Genomic DNA, 26,297 nt, shown 5'->3' with positions numbered 1-26,297 from the left:
ACAAGGGTAGCTCTGAGTGGGGATAAACCAGAAGCACGATCTGCCAGGGTCTGTCTCGGGAACATGGAAATGTTCTTTCAAAAGCTCCAAGAAACCACCCTCTGACACACACAGAGCTCTGGGGGAAAAAAAAAATGCCATTATTCGTTTTCTCCATTCCTTTTACAGCTCTGGCCACTACCGTGATATTTACCTTGAGGGAAATGGGACTGGGACAAGGTGTTTATTCTTGGGATAGGGTGATCACCTTTGCAAAGAGATGTATGGCTTAAGAGTGTCACGGCAGACACAGTAGGGACCACCAGCTGGTCAGAGAATCTGTCTTGTAAAATCTGTAGGTGGGTCTGTAAATGGGAGGAGGAAGGGCCATGCACTGCTCATGCCAAGAATTTCATGAAACACATTAAACTAAAAATTATGCATCATCTGCCTGAACTCCAGTTTTTCCATTGCATAAAATGTGCCCTCTCAATTATGTGTGCGTAGAGTTTAGTATCACTAAGTGCGTCTATAATGTTGGGCAATTATTATCACCATCTTTTCATCTTGTAAAACCCAAACTCTAGACACAACATCAGCTCTCTAAGTTAAAGGGTCCCTTTATTGTGCTATTTGTCAGTCTGGCCACCCTTCCAGAGGCTGATGGCTGATGCCTTTTCTCCAGCCTGACTTTGGACTCTAGGTCTGGCCCTCTGAGATCCTCTCCACTACAGACCAGCATAATCAGCCAGACACAGCATCTGCTTTTCTGCTTGTGGGCTTTCCATAGGGCCTGGGAGAGTACAGGCCGTGGAGGAGGGTGCCTTGCCATGCATTTCAGAGCAGAATCCCATTTGTTCTAAACTCACATTTGCATGCCAACCTTTGTGAAGGGACTGTCCTGTCCACAGTGGCCAATCTTGAGTGTTTATGTGTTCTGCACTATTCAGGGCACTTCTAACTAAGGACAGGACATATGCCATGAGGACCCTACCCTTGACATTCCACAGGCAGCATGGAAACTGGACTTACCATTTTTGCCAAGTTTAAACCTTCCCTGGGATAACCCAGGTTATAAACAGATTTATACTATCCTTTAGAGATTAGGCCCGGGGAATTGGAGAGGCCAAGTCTGGCCTGCCACAGGATTGGGACTATTATATTTTTTTTTTTCCAATTTCAGAGTAAGCAGAACCCCCACTGGCTGCTGGTGGGGATGGAAAATGCTCCGCCACTGTACAGACATAAGCACTGATGATCGCACAGCCCAGAAATTCTGCTTCTCCCTATACACTCCATAAAGCTAAAAAAAAAAAAAAAGAGTCCGTGAAAACTGATACATGCATAACTCAAAGCAACTTTGACATTAGTCATAGAAGTAACCTAAACGTCCATCAGTGGTTGGAGATGGGCATGGCATGCTCCACTCATCCCCTGCAATATCATGCAACCCCAAAGGAATGAGGCTCCAACACACTGCTGCAACACAGGTGATCCCCTAAAGCAGGCTAAGGGAGAGGCCGGACAAACAGGACAGCATAGCATAGACTGAACTATCTAGACTAGAGGAATCCATAAAGATAGAAGGCAAATTTCCCGTTGTAGGAGGTTAGGGCAAGGGAAGATTACTTAAGGGTGAGAGGTCTTTGGAGGCAATGGGAATGTGCTGGGACCAGATGGCAGCAATGGCTACAGCATTTATTAAAAGACATTGAATGAGCACTCACTTCAAAATAGGCCCAAGGTCAAATTTTATATCATGTGTTTATTACTGTAATTTCAAAATAATGGCAGCTGACAGTGTCCAGCAGTAGTTCAGCTCTTGCCTAGCATGAGTGAGGATTTAGGATACATACACATACACAGCCTGCCGAAACAATGAATGAAAAAAAACAAAAATAAAAACAATGAATGAAATGAAACTACTGAACAACAACAACAAAAAGAGTGAGCAGGACCCTCTAGACATCTAAACATCCTGCCTGCTTCGTGACCCAGTCCAGCTCAGCAGTACCCTGCTGCATGACCGTCACCCCCCAGCTGCAGCTTACAGGCAAAGTAGAAGGGGCTGCCAAGGAAAGGGGTGAGCCACACAGACCTCACACCATGTAATTGTTTATCTCCGGAGCACCTGCCTCACATGTGGAGCGGTCACCCTAAGGACCTTTAAAGGGACACAGGTGTTCCATGGCTCAAGGCAATGCACACTACAAGCAAGGGAGAATCCTACTTGGTTGTGATCAAGTTTTCAACAAGAATATCCCAACCCTCCCCGCCCCCTCTTAAATCCTGCTTTGTGTCACCATGGCGTCTTCCACCACTGGCTCATAAACAACTTCAATCTTCCCTCCTGCTCATCTGAAGGGAAGATGTTGTATGGACAGATTTCAATAGTAACAACACACTGGGGTGCAAAAGCAATGACTTGGAGTTACTCACAGCTCAGACCTGGAGTCCTCCCAGGAGCCTGGCCTGGGCCATCCTCTGAATTCCCCTAGCTGCCCTGCAATTAGCCTCAAGCCTTGTGCACACATTCCAAGAAAACGAGCTTGACATCGGAGAGAGGAACGGGACAAAGGTGCCATGTCAAAAAGAAAGTCAATGGCCAATGCTAAGTCAATATGAGGCTGCAATTTCCAGGGGACATCTTTGGTATTTACCTCCTGTCAGACCACGTGGGCTGGCATGCCTGGCACGGAATTGCTATTGCCAAAGCTGTGTTCTCCTAAGAAGAAAGAGTCCCCAGCTTCAGTCAACATGATTAGTCCTCAAAAACAAACAAGTGACCTCAGAGTCACGGGAACGGCCTATTGCAGCCGACACAAAGGCTAAATCCCGCAATCCAGAATTTAAAAGACATTTTGCCAAACAGCATAGTAAAATGATACCAAGGATCCAATCAGCTTCTCCCTGCCAAGCTTTTGGGAAATGTAAAAATGGAATGTTTGCTTTTTTTAAAACTTGTGGGAAGAGAAAGAGTAGAATTAACAGTCGACGTTAGATATTACAAGATAGGAGGCCCTCACTTGATGACCAGACTTTTCCATTCTTCGACTTCACACTGATGCAATACAACATGCATTCAGGAGGAACTGTACTTTAGACGGTGGATTTGGACCGTCCAAGGACTGAGAGCATGCAATGCAGTCGTCTGTCAGGATGCGGGCCAGCACAGCAAGCCACAGCTCCCACCAGTTGGGAGCAGAAAACACAGCTATCCTCAGCGTCCTGTGCAGCTAGGCCCTGGTGCTGGGAATGTGGTTGTGCATTTTTCACTTACAGTTTTCCACATTAAGACTCATGGGCTCACTATAATGTAAACCCTTTGTAATTCAAGGCATGTCTCTGTGCTGACATTAGTATTCACCTCAGTCACTCCCCCTTGTCAGTTGTTGGTGCTTACAACATTTTTAATAATCTTTTGTGTGACATTTCTGCCAAGGTGTCCGATACTGACCACAACCCAAGACCTAGGAGAGAAAGGAAGCCCTCCCTTCCTACTCAGTGCTGAGTCTCTCACAGACTGTCAGTCCTGAGAGTTTCTAAAGAGCAGACCTCATGACCACATACATGCCCTGTGCCCACGACCTAAATGGGGGTAGGCAGTGCATCTACTGTTGTTCTAACTAAACCAGTTTGATTGGCCTAAATCGCTTTGGCTGTGTTTGTGATTCCAGACACTCACCTTCAGACGGGCTCAGCTTGGTTACTGATGTTCCAAATAGACTCAAGTCAGTTAGTAACACAAAGATCTTCTATAATAGTAAGTTTACCCTGCCAACCATTTTAAAGTGCACAGTTGAGCAGCTTTGAGTCTATCCCCATCACCCACACTCGGCTCTCCTGGTGTCCTGCACAACTGAAAATCCTATATCTCTTAAACCACAGCTGCCCACCAAACCCCTCCCAGTCCCTGGAAGACAGAACTCTGCTTCTGTCCTGGGAAGTTAATGGGACTCCAGTCACATGGCATTTGTCCTTTTGTGCCTGGCTTACTTCCTTCTGTTCACTGTCCACTGTTCACTGAATAATGTCACTTGTAGGTAAATGCTTCTCTTTGTCCCTTCATCACAACTGAGTCACATATGAGCCACAAACCCCAGAGAAAGTTACCAGGCCAAGATCTCTCCCCACCAGCCAGATTGCCCACGTTGCAGGCGTTCTGGTTTTTCCCATTCTGCCTGAAGTTCAAAGGGAAAGGAGAGGAGAGAAAGTCTAAGTGAACGAGCTATTAAACAACAGAAAGCACTGCTTTTGTGTCTCTGGGTTTGGAGGACTGGGCCATCTTTCCTTTGTTGAAGACTGAATGCTGCTTCAGAAAGGGGCCGTCATGCTGGCTTTTACAGACCAGAGATGAAGGAAGGAAGGAAGGAAGGAAGAAATGAAGGATGGGAAAAAATGAATGAACAACGAGGAGGTTAGAGGTGCGTGTCAGTGGTAAGAGTGCTGGCTTAGCATGTACAAGGTAATGAGTTTCCACCCCTAATACCACACACACACACACACTATTAGAGGACAAGGAAATGGATCAGGGAGTAGATCGCAGCAAGGCAAGGCTTCTGTTTTTAGCGACTAGAAAGAGAGGAGTAACATAGGGGCTTAGGGCCCTTGAGAGTCAGGGCCTTCATATGGAGTGGTCTCCATCTGAGGCTCTTGGGTAGGTGAGGCTATGCAGGAGTGCACAATGGCCAAAATCACCAGACATCTCCCACCCCCAGCACTCAGAGCAAAGGTCAGTAACAGATGTCTCCCAGCTGGTTTCCACAACTGCTTTGAGGCGAAGCAAGGCTGTGTGGGAAGTGTCAGAAGCATCGGTAGGCTACAACAGAAAGTAGAACGAGCACACCAGTCTCATGGGCAGAATCAGAGGCTACTTGCAGGCATACAAGCCAAACAGGATGACAAGGGTGGATGGGTAATGTCTCCTCCAACAGCAGCATCTGTCTGGCCAGAGCCATCTCTAGGAGCTGCTCCCTTGGACCAGCAGCTTCCCACCCACCTACCCATCTCCTGGGTGGGCTCACAGTCTTACGTAGTCAGGCTGTAGGCAGAGCAGGCCACCCTGAGCTAGCGCTGCAGTGCGTCAGCACCAAGGACAGTGCCCACCTGATTTCCATAGCGGGCTCAGAGATCAAAGAACCATGAGCATTCCTGGCATACTTGTCAGGGGTTAAAACAAGAAGAAGCAGGCACTGGGCTTTGGAAAACTTAAATGTGGCTATCTCTCAACTCCAACTGTTTGGACCTTAGCTTGGCCCCAGGTGGACAGACACCAGCTTCTTTCCTGTGATGGTAGGCATTCTAGAAACGTAAGCCATGGGATCCGTGGGTAAACCTTGATTCAGCCAGTTTGGGATGTCACCATCTGTTCAGGGACACCACCCTACACACATCCTTTCCCAGCATGCCTGGGATGTGCTTGTTTTCCCATGCTGTCTGCCATATGGTTACAAGTTATTGCTGATGAACCCCTTGCTCCAACAGCCCCTACCTTTCTTAGTGTCTGATTTAACCCTGACTAGGAATGGAGGCTATGGGGTGAAATCCCATGACCGCCATGTCACACTGTCACACTTCAGGTGAACACACCACGTGTGGCATCATGCATCTCCACATTTCATGTTTATCTGTGCTGACTTCCTTCCCAAACAGATGGTGCTTCTAAAAATTAGTGCATGAGGTCGGTACTTCTTTGGCAATGTCATGTGACTAACCATGTTTGTCAGCTGGATATTGGTCCAGCCTCTGGTAAATATGAGGCCCTGTGCAATGCTGTGGGCCATGGACAGGAGCCAACCAAGAACAAAGAGCGGAAATGCACAGAGCTTTTCTTCCCGACAAGCCTTCCCATGCTTGCCCCACTGACTTTGGCCTTCATGTTTCTAGCCCTTGGCTTTTATACTTCAATTCTCTTCTAGCTTGGCTCCTCGCCCATGATGACCAATCTCTGTCTCCCTCTCATTACCGTCCTCAATCTGGATCCTCCGTTTTCCCTGTGTCCTCTCTGGGCTCACAATCCATCAGCGCTATAAGCCCAGTCCATGCTGAGGATATTCATGCACCTCCATGGCTAGCCTCACTCATGAGCCCCCCTCACTTCTCACCCATGCTGGAGTCTATCTTCTTCCTGGAACTCCTCATCGTGGTAGGCATCTTTCTTGAATATCCAGCTCCACCTGGGAAGGGGTCTCTCCTCATCTTTCTCCCCCTCTAGAATGAGTTCTGAAATGCAAGAGTAGGGCCATCCTCACTTTGCCAACCTCCATGCCTGATACACACAGGCACCAATCAAAATGGGTGGGAGGGAATGTGGAGCCAGCCAGCCCAGGGCACCGGGTTACCTCTAGGGGGAGTTGGCTTTGAAGGAGAACAGACTTTAAGAGGAAACACTGGTGAGATGGTGCCCATAGTGAAGAGAGCCTAGGGCAGCATTTGAAGCCAGTGAGAAAGCTCATCTTGATGTCTGTGAGGCCGGTGTGGGTTCCCCATTACCCTGTCCATTAGAAAGCAGGTATAAGAAAACCAAGGCAACTACAAAGAGTTATGGGTGTCCCCTGTCCTCCAAATGCAGGGCTCCAGGGAGGAGAGGCTGAGGAGATGGCATGTGAGAAACTACCCCTGGGGTGACCTTGCAAGAGCAGCAGCTGCCCCACTCACCCTCTGCAGCTCTGCAGTCTCAGCCATCCTCCCACCCTGCCTCATCAGCTGGGATTACCTTTCCCTGTGTCACCCTGATAACAAGGCCACCATTTAGCTCTACTGGAACCCCCAGTCTCCGGCTGGCATGGCCTGTCTCACAAACTGAAGACTTCCCTGGACTTAAAACTTGTTATCATCATCATCATCATCATCATCATCATCATCATCATCATCGCCAGTACCGCACACCCCTCACACTCCATCAGCACTCAGGTCCAAGTCGATATTCCTCCCCAGACCCTGGAGATTGATTTAGCCAGTACAGGCAACCTGCCAAAAATGTTCTGAAAAGCAAGGTGAGGTCCAAGTCTCCTGACTATGGCAGATACATTACATGCTGCACTCTCTATAGGGACCAGGAAAAGGGCACCTTCTGAACGTCTATTAGTAGACAGACTGATAATTTTGGAGGGTGTGTGTGTGCTGTGTGTGTGTGTGCGTGTGTGTGTGTGTGCGTGTGCGTGTGCGTGTGCGTGTGTGTGTGTGTGTACACATGCATGTGAGCATGTTCATGGGTGGGTGCATGTTTGTGCTAATGCACATGCCCAAGTGTGTGAGGGCTAGATTCTGACATTGATCCATGGGTCTCCACTTGGTTTACAGAAGTAGGGTCTCTTGCCAATTCAGCTAATTTAGCCAGCTTGCCTGGAGGATCACATCTTTGCCCTTTGAGTGCCGGGAGTAAAGACTTCATTTTTTTACATGGCTGCTGGAGACCGGAACTCCAATCATCACACGTGATCATCCAGTGCTTTATCCACTGAGCCATTTCCCCAGTCCCTGCATTGACAATTATCATAAAGAACCAAGAATGGTCTAATTAAGCCATTCTACACTGTATACATGATGAAATTATGACACTGCACTCCCTTAATTTGTGCATTGAAAATAAAAAAAATATATAAAGATCAGTTCATTAACTTTTGGAAACTAAAATAGTTTACACCTTGACTTTAACAGAGTTTTCTAAACCTCTGCCTACATTCTCACTTCCTGCTAAATTAACTGCTTCCTGACAATAACAGCCACCTCTGGTGACACATACCAAGCCCCTTCTTAAAGCCCAGTAGAGTGGTTCTGCTGGCTGGGCCGACATGCCCCAGCATCAAGTTCAGAAGCTCTGGGAGAAGGGGCGGGCAACAACATCAAGCAGCACCCACAGGGTTTCTCTTTCAAAAACAATCCTGGGAAATTGTTGAAGTAGGAGCAGAGGTCACCCTGTCACATTGCCCAGAGAGAAGTGTGATTAAAAGAAATAAAGGCCCAGTGCACCAGGTAGTATGGGCTACAGAAATCAGCCCACAGGCAGACACAGAAGGCATGTGTGAGCAGAGGCACGTGTGGATGGGGAGGATGGGTTGTAGGAGGGCTGTAGGGAGGAAGAGGCCAGGGGTCCTCCACAGAGACCCAGGGCCTGAGGAGTCTGTCCTCCTGACTAAGACTGGAGAAGTCCTCAGGAACCCCCCAAACCCTGCGTCCTGTAGGCACTTTCCAAAACACCACCTGAACTGGGATAGTTTGCACCCTCTGGGCACAGGGCAAACACTAAAGCCTGTCTTCCCAGACCTTTCTGGACTCCTCCTACCCAATGCATACAGACCAGGGAGGCACCACTGCATACAGACCAGGGAGGCACCCCTGCATACAGACCAGGGAGGCCCCCCTGCATGCAGACCAGGGAGGCACCACTGCATGCAGACCAGGGAGGCACCACTGCATGCAGACCAGAGAGGCCCCCCTGCATGCAGACCAGGGAGGCCCCCCTGGATACAGACTAGAGAAGGCGCCACTGCATGCAGACCAGGGAGGCACCACTGCATACAGATTATAGAGGCACCCCTGCATGCAGATCATAGAGGCACCCCTGCATGCAGATCATGGAGGTACCTAGATGCTAGCAATCCACTTGAACTCCTCTCTTGGTTCTCTTCTATATAGTGGGAGCTAACCCTTGTTTCACATACCACCAGACGGGACATGTGAGGTACCCTTCCAGAATGTGCATGGCACTACCGACTCCACTAGAAGTAGGTCAAAGTCAGGCATGCAGATAGCACTGTCTCTGCCCATTTGGCACCAATCTTCACATGGCAATTTGGAAAAGTCCTTTACAAAACAAGCCTCAGTGAAATGTCACAGACAGAACACCTCTGCAATGAACAGTGATGGACGGGGCACTCAATGTGGCTGAAGGCTCTGGATCACACTTCACTTTAGCTGTTGTATTAAGCTGGCTATGAGGTATTGATTTTCTTGTTTTCCTATTATCAGAGGGCTCTTGCTAGAAAACACGCTGGCTGGGTTGGTGATAAATAGAAATGATGAAAACTACAAATAATCAAAACATGCACTTGCTTCACTGGACCCACAGTGTAGAGCTGCTGAACTAGGCTGTAACCCAAATGCTATCAACTGAGTGGTGTTAAGGTTCCAGAGAGGGAACAGCCTGAAATCCCCAATGTCCAAAGGACTAAGTTGCTCTAGGGCCTTTTCAGAGTGCTTTATCTCACTACAGACCGCATGAGGCAGCAGCAGGTAAGGGGACAGGAGCGAGGGGGGACAAAGCAAGCTATGTAGCACTTGTTAAACCCAGTTGCTCAGCAGCCCACATGGAGAACTTGCCACCACGCAGGCCACCGTATACACCCATAGACCAGGATCTTTGGCACTGGACAGATGTGTTCTCACAGCATTCCTCAAGAGGACAGGTGAGCAAAGCCAGGGAGCAAAGGTCAGCCCCAGGGAGCAAAGGTCAGCCCTTTCAGCTGTACAAGGAGGAGCTACTTATCCAATGTAGAGCTCAACCACCTTGTGGTTGGCTGAACGACAATGGCTCCCATAGGCTCATAGATGTGAACGCTTGGTTCCCAGTTAGCAGGCTGTTTAAGGAGGAATGGGAGGCGCCGCCTTGCAGGAGGAAGTCTGTCACTGGGGGTGGACTTGCTTTGAGGTTTCAAAAGGCCACACCATTTGCAGTACGCTCTCTGCCTCCTGCCTGCAGATCAGGATGTAAGCTCTTGGCCACGGCTCCAGCACCATGCTTGATGGCCTGCCACCATGCTCCCCACCATGATGATCATGGACTAACCCACTCTGAAACTGTAAGCAAGGCCCCAGTGAAATGCTGTCCTTTATAAGCCGCCTTGGTCCTGGTGTCTCTTCACAGCAATAGAACAGTGACTAAGACACACCTCATTTGTCTCGTGAGTCCGACATTCAGCACTGAATCTTCGGATGCTCCAGGAATTCCTGAGATCAGAGACTTTCAGCCCTTTGTACCATGCCACAGATTCCCCTGCCACCTTCACAGTCACCCAAGAATTCAGTATAAACTGAAGCCAACTGATTATCAACTCTTCAGACACGAAAGGTCCCAATGATGCCAAGAGGTGAGTATGGGTGGTATGGTGGTGCGCACAGCTGCCTTCCAATAATGACAAGAATGAAAAGGGCCCATCACCTACCATTTTGGGCCCCCCATCCACCATTTTGGGCTCTTCATCCACCATTTTGGGTTGGTGTTAAATCATCCTAGAATTGAGTAAGAGATGCTGGACCTTAGGATGAGATTTGGGTTTCTATTTTCCACATACTTTTCTCCTAATGGAGAGAAAAGGGCTTGAAGCTATGGGATGTTGGCACACTGGCCCCACAGTGCAGGTATCCTGTGCAAGCAATGAGTGATCCCTGAAGGAGAAGGAAGTGGTGTCGAGAAACTTCCTTAATTCATCCGCCAACCAAGCACAGCCAGCCCTCTGCATCCGTGGGTTCCACATCTGAGGATTCAGATGACTGTGGGTGGGAAATATTCATAAAAACAAAACTGAGTTTGCGTTGAACATAGCCTCACTTTCTTGCCATTACCCAACAACTGACATGGCGTGACACTCTGCTAGGCATTATAAACCATCTAGAGATGATCTAAAATAGAGGTGGCTGCTGGAAGTTAAACGCAAACATTATATGTAATACTTTTCTCAGGGATTGGAGCCTTGAGGATTTGGAGATCCCAGGGACTCCCGGAAGCCACTGTCTCAGTCAATCTTCTCCTCTGTGAAGCTGCTGCTGCTGAGTAGCTGTGCCCTCTGTGGTTACAGCCTTCTACCTTAGAAGGAAGCTCCGTGAGACACAGGAGATGTCCTGGTTGGCTTTTTGTCCCCTTCACACAAGCTAGAGTCGTCTGGGAAGAAGAACTTTGGTTGAGAAAAATGCCTCCATTTGCCTAAAGGTAAACCTGGAGGGCATTTTCTTGATTCATGATTGTAAGTGGTCCTGAGCTTTATAGGCAGGCTGAGCAAGCCAGCAAGCCATGAGAAGCAAGCAGCTCTCCTCCATGGTCTCCCATCAGGTGCTGCTTTGAGTTTCCGCTTTGGCTTCCCCGATGATGGACTATAACTTGGAAGAACTGGAGCCTTTTGAGCATGCCTAGCAACTTAGAGCACGGGCAAACACTACACGCCATCCATCCCACTTCCTGTCACACCAAGTGACGTGCTTTCCAGAGGCCAAACTAAAGCAGTGTCTACTATAAATTCATCTCCCAAGTGTGGGAAAACAGAGTCATATGACTCCCCCCATATCCCAAAGAGGCAGGAGGAAAGCTGATAGGTCATCTGCATTTTAATAACCACAGAGATGATGAGCACGGTCCCCATTCAAAGGGAAACATGCTGAAGGAAACATGCAGCCGAGGTACATGAAGCACTCTGTGAAATGGAGAAGAAGAAAATCCCAGAGATGAGAGGTGGGGACCATTATCTCATGGAAAAGGGGAACATGGCAGACAAGTGAGCGGAGTGGAATTTAAAGTGTCAGCATTGATATAAGACTCGGGCCCTGGCCCTCAAGAAGCACATCAAAAGACAAAACACCACTGGCACTAAAATGTCTGTGCCAGTCTCACATACAGAAAAAAGCACCACCCACCACCTGCATGCTCGGTAGTGGGGTAGGCACAGACAAATAAATAAACGGCAATCGTGTGGCATGTCACCCAAATGCAACATTAAAAGGTCAGTGAAGCCGGGTGGTGGTGGTGCACGCCTTTAATCCCAGCATTCAGAGAGGCAGAGGCAGGTGGATCTCTGTGAGTTCAAAACCAGCCTGGTCTACAGAGAGAGTTCCAGGATAGCCAGAGCTACACAGAGAAACCCTGTCTCTAAAAACTAAATAATAATAATAATAATAATAATAATAATAATAATAATAATAATATAGAACAAAAGGTCAGTGAAATAACCATGAAAATCCTATGGAACATGGAGAGATGTTCATGATACGCCAGGTATAAGAATGCTGAACGACAGAGATACCTAGGCCACACTGATAGCTGTGTGCTCTATATTCAGTGCTGCAGTTTGAAAGGGAACACAGGAAACATGTAAACAGTTCTTTAGGATGGGTGGTTGGCCTGTGGGAAATGCATCTCTCACACTTATTCTGTGTACCTACTGTCCTCCATGCAGGGACTGAAGGATGCTCTTCAGTACAGCCTAAGCATCCTGCCTGCATAGACTACCTGGGAGCATCGGTGGGTTTAGATTTGTGGTATTTTTCGGACTTTGCAGTGTCTGCGTGTGCATAAAGAGATATGCTGGGGATGAGACCCATGACATGAGAATTCATGTGTACTTCCTGTATGAAGAGCCTGAGGGCACCACACTTAATGTGCTTGTGCTTTGCCTGTGGCCTGTCTCGGGATGTCAGGTGTGAAATTTTCCTCCTATAGCCTACCTCAGCAATCACGCGGCTGCAGCTTGGGCGTATTTAGGATTCTGTATTTTCAGATTAGAAACACTCAAACCACACTTCAAAAACTAACCCTGACTGTATTTTTCAAAGTTTAAAATGAGTAGGGGAGAGGTAAGGGATGCTGCCATGTCCTTCCAGCTAAAGACTTTCACAGCTTTGCTTCTCTGACTTGAATGCGCCATCTTGTTGAAATGCACATAGGACTGAACAGTTCTGGGGTGCCTGCTGTGAGGCCCATGCTGTAGGCCAAGGGCACACTTTACAAAGAAAGTCTACACGGAGGCCAGGAGGCCAGGGCTGTCCAGCCCTCTCTTTGGCTGCTGCCACCTCAGTTCTAGGCAGCTCTGCACTAACCACGTGGATGGCTCCAGGTACCGGACCAGGGACTCAGTGGCACTCTGACTTGCTGTCTTAGGCCAGGCTTTTGATCGTTCCCGGCACTGCTCAGCTGTCCCCAGGGGAGTAAAATATTCCTTTTAGGAACACAGCTGTGACTCAAATGAAGCACCTTCGAAGTATTCAGTACCATGCATTTTCTAGAGAAGCTGGTTTCCAAGGCGATCCCATCACCAGTGGATATTTATGGTCCAATTTCAGAGTTCCTTGTGTAAGAAGAACTACCCAGGACTACAGGATATATGCCTTACTCACATAGCAAGGGCCGACAGAGTCTTCCAAAGGCACTCAGCTCATTTATTTGTGAGGGCCTGGTCAGCCTCAAGCTGGGTCCTGCTTGGCTCTCTCTTGATTGGATTAGTTTGTAAATGAATGGACAAATTAATGAATGAGTAACTACAAAAAACAAACAAACAAACAAAAAAGAAAAAGCAACCTTATATAATCATTAGCTAACTTTCATGAGTTTTTCTAATGTCTTGGCTCAGAACAGTGCTTTAAGGATACCTTGGCCTTAGAGACGACAGACTCCTGCTTTTCCATTCATCACCTGTCTCTGAGAGAGCAGACTTCCTTCTTGTCTCCCATGATGGCTTGAGACTTGTCCTACTTCCCCTTCTAACTAGTCACCACCACTCATTCATTCATCCATTCGTATCCATCACCCCAGCCCTAACACTCTAACCCAAAGGTCTCTGGAATCTCATTCAGTTTAGCATCTGGTTATCATGAAGCAAAACAGAGAAAAACACTGGGTCTTCTCACTCCACACCAGGTGCCGAGATAATTTTCTCTTGACAGACCTTTGACAGGGAGGCCACTTATTACACCAAAACACAATATGTCACATGCTCTATACAGCCCACGTCCACCCCTGCAGTGTCATCGCTGCTGTTGGGGACAGGCCCATGTTCTGAAAATGAAGGAATAAACATGTGGGCATTTTGGTCTAAAGCCCAGACCAGGGCCCAGAACTCCTGCCCCTAACGTTCACTAGTACAATAGCGCTTTATACCCCACGGCACTCCCCATGAAGGCAGAACTGCTGTGAATGAGAGGCGCACCCCCAAAGTGAAGTCAGCTGGTACTTATTAACTTAGCAAGAACAAAAGGCACCAGAATGTATGGGGAGTCTCACAGCAAGTCAATGTGATTCACGTTCCAAATACAAGCTTTCACTGTGTGTGTGTGTGTGTGTGTGTGTGTGTGTGTGTGTGTGTGTGTGTGTGTGTTTGTGTGTGTGTGTTCAATTCAATATATTGACTAAATATTCAAACTCACAAAACCTTCTGGGGAAAAATAAGGCTTTACAAACCAGGGAAGTGGTGCACACAAAGGGCCAAAGAGAAATTCTTTTATATAAATACAGTAATTACTTCTACTCACAGTGATTTCTTTTTCTATTTGGGGGGTTGGGATGGTGGTTTTTTTCAAAAGAGTTTATTAGACTACATACTTGTTTGATGTAACTTAAACCATGGTTGTGCTTAGATCCCTTGTGTTAGAAAACATTTCTTCTCTATGACATTATCAAATTTCAAATAATGATGTTCAAGACAGTAGCTTTTCATAACTAAGTCAGTTGTGTCGGGTCAGGAGAGCTTTGGAGACATTGCAATGGGCACTGTGGAATGCACTTATCTCCCTAGGCGGGGAAGTGCATGAAAGCCTACATCCTCCTTGCCACCATCCTGACCAGGGCCCTGCTGGCCTGAGGAAAACACCTCAGTGAATCAGAAGGTAACATGGATACTCTCCTGCCAGGAGCAGGTTCTGGCAGTAGAGTAAAGACTGAACCTCCTGAGGTCAGGGCATTTCCTGGGAGACAAGAGCTGCTTATCAGCCCTTTGGTGGTATGGGTTCCGGAATTTAAGGGATGGATTTGTAAGTGAGCAGAGAATCCCTAAACTATCACAGGTACTGAATGAACTGCACAGCAGCTAACTCTCCTCCACCAGCCATCACCCCACCCCTCGTAGGCTTCACTATCTGCTGGGTGATCTCTCACTCTCCAGCGACCTCTACCCCTTCCCTGGGGGTAGTTAAAGCCTACCTGCTCTTGGGGCCACTTTGGCCTCTCCTCTGGGGTCCTGGTCTTGGTCTTGAGTCCTCTCTGGGGGTCTCCGGGGTGTTTAACCTCAGCGGGGAGGTTCAGCGACTTGGGCCTCGCCTCATGCCTATTGGGCCCATGGCCAGTCTCGATGGGTGGACAGGCCTCTGTGGAGTCCCCAGGGTCCAGCTCAGGCATGTGCTCAGGGCTGGCCTCACTGGCACTGGTGATACTGGTCATGCTCAGGCTCATCTTGATCTCAGCCACTATCTGGTCGATGTCTTCCTCTTGATCCTCCAGTTCCCCATCCCCACGCCTCACGCGATAGGGGGAGGCGCCACCTGTGTTCCCATTGGCCTCTGTGGGGTAATAGTCCTGGTAGCTCTCTTTGCTGGGACAGTAGTGGTCATCTTCTTCCTGGTCATGGGCCTCCAGGGCAGAAGGGTCATCCTCTGGGATAGGCAGGTGGCTGTCCGGGTATTCCTGGCTGTTTTCAGCCCCGTGGCTATGAGTATGAGGGCCCACTGAGTCCGTCCACTCCTCCACTGCTTCCTGACACTCATCGGTGTCCACGGGATGGGCACCATGGGCTATGTACTCCTCCCCATTACAATCCATGCCCTCCAGGTAGCTGTCATCCTCAGGACAATACCGGATGTAGTAGGTGACACCCTCCTCCTCCTCTGGGAGGCCCTCATCATAGTCCTCCTCCTCAGATGTGTTGTTGACATAGTCAGAGCTGGAGTCCCCATCAGGGCTATGGTTGTGGCACTCCTGTTCCTCAGGTGTGGGGCTCTCTGGCCGCAGAGTGTCCAGCTCCAGGCCAGTGGGTACATAACCCTCCAAAGGCAGCTCTGTGTCCTCGCTCTCAGGCTCCTGGTCGTGGGGGATAGGACCTGGCCTGGTCCTGTGGTCCAACATGCTGCTCACAGTGCTCTGGCGCTTGCGGTGGGCCATGGCAGACACTCACACAGCCATTATTACCTGGAAGCAGCCACTGTGGAGAGGAAGGCAGAGAGAGCTATCAGAGTCACATACCCATGGCCAACCCAAGATACATGCCCCTTGTTATGTGACCATACCCACGTCGCTCTATCTTGACAGCACATTTGCTCAGAGCACTGTGAATGCGCAGTCATTCAAAGGGCGTGACAGTCCTGTCTGAATGCCTCATGGGCAGGGGAAAACCTGTGACTGGGCCAGAGGGGTCTGAGGAGAGGCGGAGCTGGAACAAAGACATGGAGGAGAGGACAGTCACCAGGATGCCCAACCCCACCTTAGAACTCATAGACTCACTGGTTTGTGACACTCTGGTGCTAGGGGTGGAACCCAGGTAGGTGCCCTGCCACTGAGAACACTATGACATATAGGTCCATTCCTGACCTCTGCACAAGGATAGTCCAGGTGGCCAAGTCAAAGGGTCAGAAGACTGGGTTCCTTGCACTCAAAAGAGAAAAAGAGCAACATCTACCGAAGACACTGGGAAGACCCATGACCAATGAGGAAAGACATGAAATCTTCTGGTCCAAACCCGTGTTTCAGCACTCAAAATACACATACACTGAAGCATCACATGGTACTCCACATTGATACCATCACTGCATGTCAATAAAGTGAAGTGTATAAATAAAGTACGTGTGCTGGTTAGTTAGTTCAATGTCCACTTGACACAAGCTAGGGTCAAGAGGGAACCTCAGTTGAGAAAATGCCCACTCTGGCCTGTAGGTGTGTCTAGAGAGCATTTTCTTGACTAATGATGGATGCAGGAGGGCACAGCTCAGTTTGACTGGTGCCACTCTTGGGCAGGTAGTCCTGGATGGCATAAAAAAGCGAGCTGGGCAGGCCACATAAGCAGCACCCCTCCACGGCCTCTGCATCAGCTCCTGCCTCCAGGCTCCTGATCTGTTGGAGTTCCTCTCCTGACTTTCCTCAGCAACCTGAAGGTTCTAAGTTGAAATAAACCTTTTCCTTCCCAAGCTGCTTATGGTCATGGTGTTTTATCACAGCAATAAAAACCAGAATTAAGACAGAATGCTTGGGAAGACTGAGTAGGACTCCACACAGAAAAAGCTTAGATTCTATATTTTCTGTTTGCACATTTTTAACTGTAAAAATGCACTCCTTTTATAGCACACCAAAAATGCATTAATTAAATCTGAAGTTCCCTGGAGCCGATCTCAGTCCCCCTTCTCTGTAAGTCTGCCCCGTCCTTCCCCTCCTCCCTTTCCATAACCGTCTCCACAGAGGGCCCAGTTGGCAGAATGGTCTTGGTTGAACAACAGACGACTCAATGCATGTGTGACGCCTGGCAGGCTTGAGGGCTCAGCAGGAAGGAGAGAGCTACCCGGCCAAGGGGACGAGAGGAACAAGGTGTAGCTGCAGCCCGCAGGCTATGCAGCCTGGAACTACAGGAACCCTGCAAGGACCCTGTGCGCCCACACTGGGACAGCGCTGCCAGCATCGCCCAGCAGTCAATGCTGTACTTCTTAACCAGGCAGGATCACTGGGAATTGTTAGGGGGGCACATAAAGGATTCCTCTGCTGGGATCCCCTCTGTGGGCCTAGTGTGGACGGGCTGCTTTGGGGAGACAGGAAGCTGGAGGAAAGGCAGCTGATAAGTGGTATCATAGGCCTCAAGAAGGAGTGGGTGACACTAGTTCATGACAAAGGTGGGTGACCAAAAGTCTGGGTAACGGATCCCTTAGGTTAATGGTGACATTTACAACACAACATCTTTGCATCATAATTACTTTAGTGTGTGAGTGTGTGTGTGTGTACATGAGAGTTTGTGTGTATATACATATGTGCACATACGCCAGCCTGCCTGTAGGGGTCAGAAGACAACATGTAGAAACTGGTTCTATCAAGTGGGTCCAGAGGATGAAACTCCCGTCATTGCCCTTGGTTGCAGGCACCTTTCCTCACTGAGCCATCTCACCAGCCCATACTAGTTATTTTTTAAAAGTATATCCCAGTCATCTAGTTCAGAAATGAGAACTTCCATTAACATAAAAAGTGGTTAAGACAGTGAATTTATTTTATATCTCTTTTACTACAGCTAAATAAAAACACAGAAAAGAAGTGAGACATTGGACTAGACCAGTGGAGGGTGGGTGTGCGGGGTCTGAGTGGGTATTTAGGTGATGAAGGCAGTGTGTTAGACATGGGGAGACTGAGGACAACCTACAAGAATATTTGTAGCAGCCACTGACCAGGTTCCCAGCACAAGCCCTCAGCAGCCTCCCTCTGAAACCGTGCCTCCCCACAGAGCTCACAAACCGGAGCTGTTCACATCCTGTGGCTCGGAGTGCCCTGCATAGACGCTTGCCTGCAGTGGTGTCCAAAACACCTCACACTCCTCACACTGAATTTCCCATGTACCAAAAAAAAAAAAAAAAAAAAAACCCTCCCCCCCCCACACACACACTGTGATCACCGGTTACCCTCAAACACCAGATACAGATGTGCCCAGACTTACAATGAGGATGCATCCTGATATACTTGTTTCACTTTGAAAATACTATACATCTAAAGTTCAGATTCTTAAAGTTGGTCATTTATCGCCACTAATTTGTTTTGGATTCTATGAGTGCAATTTATAGATACAGCTTCTTGAACTCAAGGGAAGGCTAGACTTTTATTGAAAAACAAATCTCATTGGGTATTTCCAGTGCTGTTTCATTTTAGAATTGTTTGGAACTCATCTGCAGAACCAGTTGACAAAGGGACTGTTACTTTAAAATAAGAGATAAATCTCTATAAATTCTGTAAAAATATTTATCAAATGAAGGCATTGTTAGAAACTTTTAAATTCCTGCTAACAACCTTTTCATTAATCTTTTTGTTTATTTTTTTTTTGTTTGTTTGTTTTGTTTTGTTTTTCCAGACAGGGTTCCTTTTTGTAGCCTTGGCTATTTTGGAACTAGCTCTGTAGACCATAGTAGCCTCGAACTCACAGAGATCACCTGTCTCTGCTTCCTGAGTGCTGGGATTAAAGGCAAATGCCACTGGGCATATCCACTTTGAGGTACGGAACGTGTTTTGTGCACAAGGCATAAATATTGATTTTGATTATAAGATAGACTGAGAAAGTGGTTTAATGCTGAGGTAGCTATCTAATATATAGTTCCTATTGTGAATGTTTTACCTTTAAAATATATGAATAAGAGATAAAAGTTTCTAGCCAGGCAGCAGTGGCACAGGCCTTTAATCCCAGTACTCGGGAGGCAGAGCCAGGCTGATCTCTGTGAGTTCGAGGCCAACCTGGTCTATGGAGCGAGATCCAGGGACCAAAATTACATAGAGAAACCCTGTCTCAAAATACCAGAGAGAGAGAGAGAGAGAGAGAGAGAGAGAGAGAGAGAGAGAGAGAGAGAGAGAGAGAGAGAGAGAGAGAGAAAGAGAGAGAGAGAGAGAGAAGTTCCTAATAAGAAAGACAATCCTGTAAGTAAAACGAATTCAATTCAATCCATATAATCTAGAGAGCATCAGCATGTAGGTTCCCTGACCCCAAACATGCTCATGACCCAATATTGCACTCACCTATAGTTGGGGAAAATTCACTAGTACAAAGTTAATCATCCACTAAATACTGAATAACTCGAGTGGGTTTTGAACACGCTGGCAATGAGAGGCAGGGTGGTTGCATGACTACACCTGTACACCGTTAAAAACCCGAGAGCTGTGAGTCCTAAGACAGGCTGTCTGCACTACCTTTGTGTAAGCCTAGCTCTTCCCCGACTCTCTAGTCTCCACCATTTGTTCTCCCCAGCACCAGCCCCACGCCATTTTAATTACTGTGGCTGTGAGATCTTAACATCGGATAAATCAATTTCCCCATTATTCTCATTTTCAGATCTCTCAGCTATTTTCACATCTATTCTCTCAGATGAACTTAAGAGCTATTGAGTCCAAATGTCCTCCAGTACTCTACCATTATTGTGGTTGGTACAGCCTTCAATTATCGATTATTTTAGAGAAATTTTCAAACTCATGATACTCGATCTTTTTATCTAATTTCCCTCCACAAATAGCTCCACATCTACCTAAGTCCTAAATGGCTCTCAATGGCTTTGCAGTTTTCTTTAAGCTTAGAAATATCCTTTGCTAAGTTTATCCTTACATTGTTTTTGTGTTGCAATGAAGTTTCTCTCCCCTTATTTACCTGGTTGTTGCTGGTATATAGGAAAAAAATATGTACTGATCAAGGAATGTTACACCTTATTAACCTGCTTATTCTTGGCTGTTTTCAGTTGATACTTTTGTGTCCCTAGGCAAAGGACACCACCTCACAGCCTTGCTTCCCCTTCCCATTAATGTGCTCATCTTGCTGACCACCCTCCTATGCTCTTCCCTGTGGGATTAACTAGAAATGGTTAGATGCATCCTTTGCTGTGGTTGTTTGAATGAGAAATGTCTGCCATGGGCTCACATGGGTGAACACTTAGTCACTAGTCCATGGCACCATTTGGGGAGGTTTAGGTGGTGCAACCCAGCTAAGGAAAGTACACCACTGAAGGTGGGCTTTGAGTTTAGAGGCTCTGTGCCACGTCTGCTCTGCTATCTGCTTGGGATTTGATATCAACACACTCAGGATGTGATGACTCAGCTTCCTGCTCCTGCCACCACATTGCTCTGGCCATGCCTCCCTGCCATTATGGACACTTTGGAACCATGAGCCCCAAATAAACTCTTTTTTATGAGTTAGTTCTGGTTATGGTATTTCATCACAATAACAGAAAAGTAACAACTATATGGATTTATTTCTAATTTCAAAGATGTCTCCACTTGTATATATTTTTTCAGTGTATATTCACACACACACACACACACACACAGTTACTATATGGATTTATTTCTAATTTCAAAGATGTCTCCACTTGTATATATTTTTTCAGTGTATATTCACACACACACACACACAGACACAGACACACACACACACACACACAGGTGCACATGCCCATGCATGCCAAATGAAGATGTCAGGTGTCCCCCCACCACTCCCTGACTGTTCTTTGGAGGCAGGATCTCTCCCTCAACCTGGAGCCCGAATTTTCTCAGGAGGGCTGGAAGCCAGCAAGCCCTGGCTCTTCTTTTTCTGCTTCCCTCAGAGCTGGAGTTTGACTGCTAGGCCATTTCTCCAGCCCCACCACACCCCCTTATTCCTAACCTAATTAAAATGTTTTTGCATTATTGGTGTTTTCCTAGAGCTGCTAAGACCAAAATTTTTCAGGAAGCAGAACAAGTAATATTTTAATTACAATGTTTTACAACAACAACAACAAAAATCAATAGCAAATGTCAGAATATTAAGGAAAGATAGGGTTGATATTACTGGATTTTTTTTTTTTTCATTTTTTGAGACAGGGTTTCTCTGTGTAGCTTTGCACCTTTCCTGGAACTCACTTGGTAGCCCAGGCTGGCTTCAAACTCACAGAGATCCACCTGGCTCTGCCTCCCGAGTGCTGGGATTAAAGGCGTGCGCCACCACCGCCCGGCTTGTTTGTTTGTTTTTTGCTTTGAGCCACAATATGATTCTAGGTGGGCAGTGGTAAGGGTCTGTTTTTTGTTTGTTTGTTTTTGTAAATGTTTCACTATGAAACGTAGGTGTGGCATCTGGGTTTGACATCATAGTCCTAATCTGGGCCTCCTTTCAGTGGCTACAAAGAGAAAAGGACCCACAGCAGCCACCTGGGAGGGTAATGATGCCCCTTCAAAGAATCTGCAGAATTCCATTTCACCAACTGGAAACCTTCAGTATAAAGAACGTGCTCTCCCACTAAAGATGGACATGAAGGCCCTGTTCAAATTCAGAAGCCAGTTTTCTGGGAGACTTTGGGGAAAATATTTGAGATGGCTTCCATGCTTAGGAAATTGGAAATGGCCTATCTGCCTGCAGGTCTTGAAGAGGTTAAATGCAAGAGTTTAATTAGTTACTTTCTGTTATTGCAACAAAATACCTGAGGCTGGGCAGGTTTATAACAGAAAGTGGTTTATTTAGATGAGTTCTGGAGGTTTCAAGGCCAAGACGCCAACATCAGTTCCTTCCAGTAAAAGCCTCAGAATAGATGGCATAGGTGTGGTGGAGAATGGTCAAAGGGGAGAGGGAATGTTAACCAGACAGCCAATGAGCACCCCAAGGCCCAAGCTGTTGCCATCACAATTAGCTTTCTCAACAAGTAACTCAGGATCTCACAAGAATTAACTTAATCCCCACTGAGAACAGCATTCCCAGTGACTTAAGGGTCTTCCTCTACCCCCACCTTTTAATGACTCCATCACCTTCCTCTATTATCACACCAGGTCCAACTTCCAACATATGGACTTCAAAGGCAACATGCCATATTCACATCACAGCAGAGTAGCCAATTCCAGTCTGAACTCAACCAATAGGGAGTTAAGAAAAGCTACAAATGAAAGTTAAGGGAGATGATGCATGGTCAGAATTGTGTCTTAAGTGGCTCTACCAACACAGTAGAGTGTGAGTGGTGATGGCAGGTGACACTGAGTGTGTGTGCCTTATCTCTTCAATGGAACACAAGGACATCTAGGTAGCAGTGCACATAGAAGAGGGGTCATAGCAGAAAGCAAAGTGCTGCCTCCCACCAAAGTGCTGTGCTCACTTTGAAGGGTACATGTCAACTTGGGGATCTGCATGTTCACGGCACATTCTGGGTGGGTGTGCCAAAGCCTAGCCTGGAGCTGCAAGTACTTCTGCTTCAAGCAAACCTAGGACTTCGTTTGAACAGTATATCTCAAATATCTGTCTGTGAGTCTCTGGGGACTCTCCATTCTCCATGAGGTGGGTCTGATCCCTTTATCAAGCAATAGAGTACCTTTCTGTGTGCTCCCACCCCCACTCATGGGGCACAGGGAAAGAGGAGACTCCTACAGACTATTTTCAGATCCAGTTTATAGGTCAATTCCACTGCTACCAGCAGGGCAAAGGGTGGCTAGTCTGGCAATGTGGGGTCATTTGGTGACTAGTAGACAGCTCCCATACCAGGGGACAAGGTGTGGCTGAGGGGCAGTGAGACAACAGAGTGCACAGAGATGGAGGTGGAACAAAACGATTCCTTATAAGGAATTCTGCTAGCTTTCTCAAACCTGTGTCTTAAATGAAATGTGCATGTGTTAGAGGTATTTACAAGTGACTTTGTGGAGATAATTGGAGTAGATGAGGTCATGAGCGTGGAGCCCCACATGATGTTATTAGTATCATTTAAAAATTATTTTATCTTTTTGAGATTGTAATCTAATTATATAATTTCTCCTTTCCCTTTCCTCCTTTAAAGAATTCCATATACTGCCCCCTTTTCTCTCTTTCAAATTCATGGTCTCTTTTTTATAATACTTGTTGTTATGTAAACATGTATATTTAGATATCTATACATTCCTAAACACAAACTGTAACCTGCTCAGTCTGTACAGTGTTACTTGTATGCATTATTAGTAGTCTTTAAGAACACACGCAAGCTCAGATACTCCTCTGTTTGTTTTAACACTCCACCATGCTACATCCTCAGCAGGTGCCAGAGCCCTGCCCTTAGACTTTCCAGCTTCCAGAAGAGTAGCCAGATGAAGTTCTGTGCTCCATAAGTCACTCCTTCTGTGGTACACAGCCACAGAATAGACACAAAAACAACATCCAGTGATGTTCAGGCAGTGTGTATTCCAATAAGGTGTCAACATGCCATGGCAACATGGCATGGCAGTACTTTACAGCCTGATGCTAAGTATTTTCAATACCTCATTTTCAAAACAACTTTTTCAGGGGGCCTCTTAATGCCTAGAGGAAGCACCCACAGAGCCATGAACCACCACCAGCTTGGCTGCCATCATAGGTGAACTCAGGCAGCAACTGGCGGACAGATTTCCATTGCTTAACTGCATACCACATCTAGGGGGACAGCTCCTGGGTGGGGACAGCTGCCCTGTGGGAGGCCTCGAAGAGCTTCTCCCCCTTCACTGGGAGAGAGCCAGAGGTGTGAGCAATCCGGCATGCTGCCTCTACGGTGATGTGGGGGTGACCGCTTCTGAGGGCTCATTACTTTCTGGTGATGACAATGGTGATCCATTGCTCTGTGGATTTAACGAGAAAGGAGGGAGGGTCGAGTGATTCAGCTGAAGAGAGCCGCTGCAGATATGCTCTGTGGTATATTCCTTTCCGCTCCTTATTCAGCACATCTCTTCATACGGCCGAGAACTTACCGGAAAACACAGTTCTGTGTTCTCCGCTTTTTCTCTTTTATAGTATATTTTACACTTTCATTTATTTATTTGTGTGTATGTGGGGGGTGGTGTGCCTGCAGAGGCCAGAAGAGAATGTCCGATTATCCCTTGGAGCTGGAATTAGAGTTGGTTATGAGTAGCCCAAGATGGGTGTTAGGGACCAAACTCAGGTCCTCCGCAAGAGTGAGTGTTCTTAAGTACTGAGCCATCTCTTCAGCCCTTTCTCTTTTCTTTTAATGTAATACTATAAGCAATAAAAAAAATTCCCAGGAGTTTCATTTTAATAGCTGCATCATAGTTTCAAGACGAATAGATAATCTGCTATAGACTGTATGGTTGAGTCTCCCAGAAGTTCCTATGTTGAAATTCTAACCCCTCAAAGGATGGCATTAGGAGGTGGAGATGTGAGAAGGTCATGTCAGAAAAGCTGAGCCTTCTGAATCTTATGAAAGAGATTCAAGAGACTTCCTTTATCCTTTCCACTGTGTAGGGACCCAGTCAGATACCAACACACCAGCATTTTGACCTCATACATCCCCTCTGATAGCCTCTGAACTATGAGATGTGGGTGCTGCAGCCTGAGCCACACTCTTCTGCAGTATTTTTGTTAGAGTTGCTTTGACTGATAGAGAAACCATTCCCTTCTGAATGCAGTGTCCAGCTCTTGCATGGGTGATGTTGTGAGGCTTCCTAAGGATATGTCAGAAGCCATACCCCCACCACAGGGCCTCTGTTCAGAACACTTCAAAACCATTGTTGCATTTAGTGGCCCACATCCTCAGATGAGCCCAGGGAGGAGTGTGGTCAGGAGACAGTTAACTGCATACCCATCGGGGGCCAGAGGTTTCCTATTGCAGAGCATGTACACAAACATATTGAGGTCCTTTGCTTCTGATTAGTCATATTAAAGACAAATCCTTCATAACAGACCATCTGGAAAGCCATTTGAATGTACAGGGGAAGCACGATTACCTGCTACATGTCCAAGAAAATGAGACCCCGTGTCCAGACTCAATTAATTCTGTGACAGCACATAAATCAACAGGAAACACTGCCTCTGACACTGCTCAGCGCTCGGCTCCTGAAGCATCCTAATGAGATGGGGATAAAGGCTCACTGTCGACAAGAAAGAGCTGCAATGTCCTCATTACACGTCACACTTGTCTTCTACATGGGAGAACGCACTAGCTGGCTCCGAGAGGAGCTTGTAATGTAACAGATGGAGACGAAAACAGCTATTCAGCGACCACGGTCCAGGCTGGGGACAATCATAGAATACAGATTAAGATGTGGACACCGCCAGGCTGGTGCCAGCACTTCTGCCTTCCAGTATGGCCTCGTGTGTTGTAAAGATAACATTCTTTTGTTCCTTTCTAATATAATTTAGCTGCTCTAACGGCATGTGATTTGCATTGACACGATCTTAGAGTACACTCATACAATCAGCTCAAACTCTCTAGACAGAAGTCACCAGAGAGTTTTCTGCAAGATCACAGGCTCAGAGGGGACAGTTCATAAATTCTTCTCCTTGGCCGGGCGTTGGTGGCGCACGCCTTTAATCCCAGCACTCGGGAGGCAGAGGCAGGAGGATCTCTGTGAGTTCGAGGCCAGCCTGGGCTACCAAGTGAGCTCCAGGAAAGGCGCAAAGCTACACAGAGAAACCCTGTCTCGAAAAAACCAAAAAAAAAAAAAAAATAAAAAAAAAAAAAAAAAATAAATTCTTCTCCTAAAACCCAGGCTGATGTCCACTGCTGTCAAGCAAGACCCTAGAACCTACTTTGGAACACAGGAGGTATGCTTTTCTTTGAAGGTGCAAAACCATTGGGTACATAAACAAACCTTCATTAACAGGATCCTATTTAAACCAGTGTTGGTACAACCACCAGACAACTATGTGACCATGGAAACATTTACCGAGTTTAATATAGAGAATGCAATGCCTTAGTTCAGTGACACTCATGTACGTACAGAATAAATTGAGAAAATGCATTGAAATATTAGCAAGCATGGCCTTGGAGTCATAGGACAATGGCATTTACCTCCTGCCTTCCTTTAGATCCTCACGGCACTGCTACAGTCAACCAAAAAAAAAAAAAAAAAAAAAATCAAGACAAAAAAAAAAAAAAAAAAAAACAGTGCCCCTCTATAGGCCCTACGGAGCCCAGGTAGTCATATGGTCAGGTGGCTT

At 46.9% G+C, this 26,297-nt stretch overlaps 1 protein-coding gene across 12 annotated transcripts in view; it reads right to left on the bottom strand.

The window, feature by feature from the left end:
• Apba2 (amyloid beta precursor protein binding family A member 2) overlaps positions 1–26,297 on the bottom strand; it is a 233,298-nt gene that overhangs the window by 45,302 nt on the left and 161,699 nt on the right. For all 12 annotated transcript variants that reach the window (XM_015994740.3, XM_076544361.1, XM_076544313.1 and 9 more), the window contains one exon: positions 14,879–15,872. In XM_015994740.3, the coding sequence (XP_015850226.2) occupies positions 14,879–15,832 (954 nt within the window). In that variant the 5' untranslated portion in view covers positions 15,833–15,872. The remainder of the gene's footprint in view (positions 1–14,878; positions 15,873–26,297) is intronic.

Source organism: Peromyscus maniculatus, chromosome 1 (assembly GCF_049852395.1).
Source record: "Peromyscus maniculatus bairdii isolate BWxNUB_F1_BW_parent chromosome 1, HU_Pman_BW_mat_3.1, whole genome shotgun sequence".
NCBI classification, from domain to species: domain Eukaryota; kingdom Metazoa; phylum Chordata; class Mammalia; order Rodentia; family Cricetidae; genus Peromyscus; species Peromyscus maniculatus.
The sequence above is the reverse complement of the archived record's forward strand: the minus strand, read 5'-3'. Positions and strand labels throughout refer to the sequence as shown.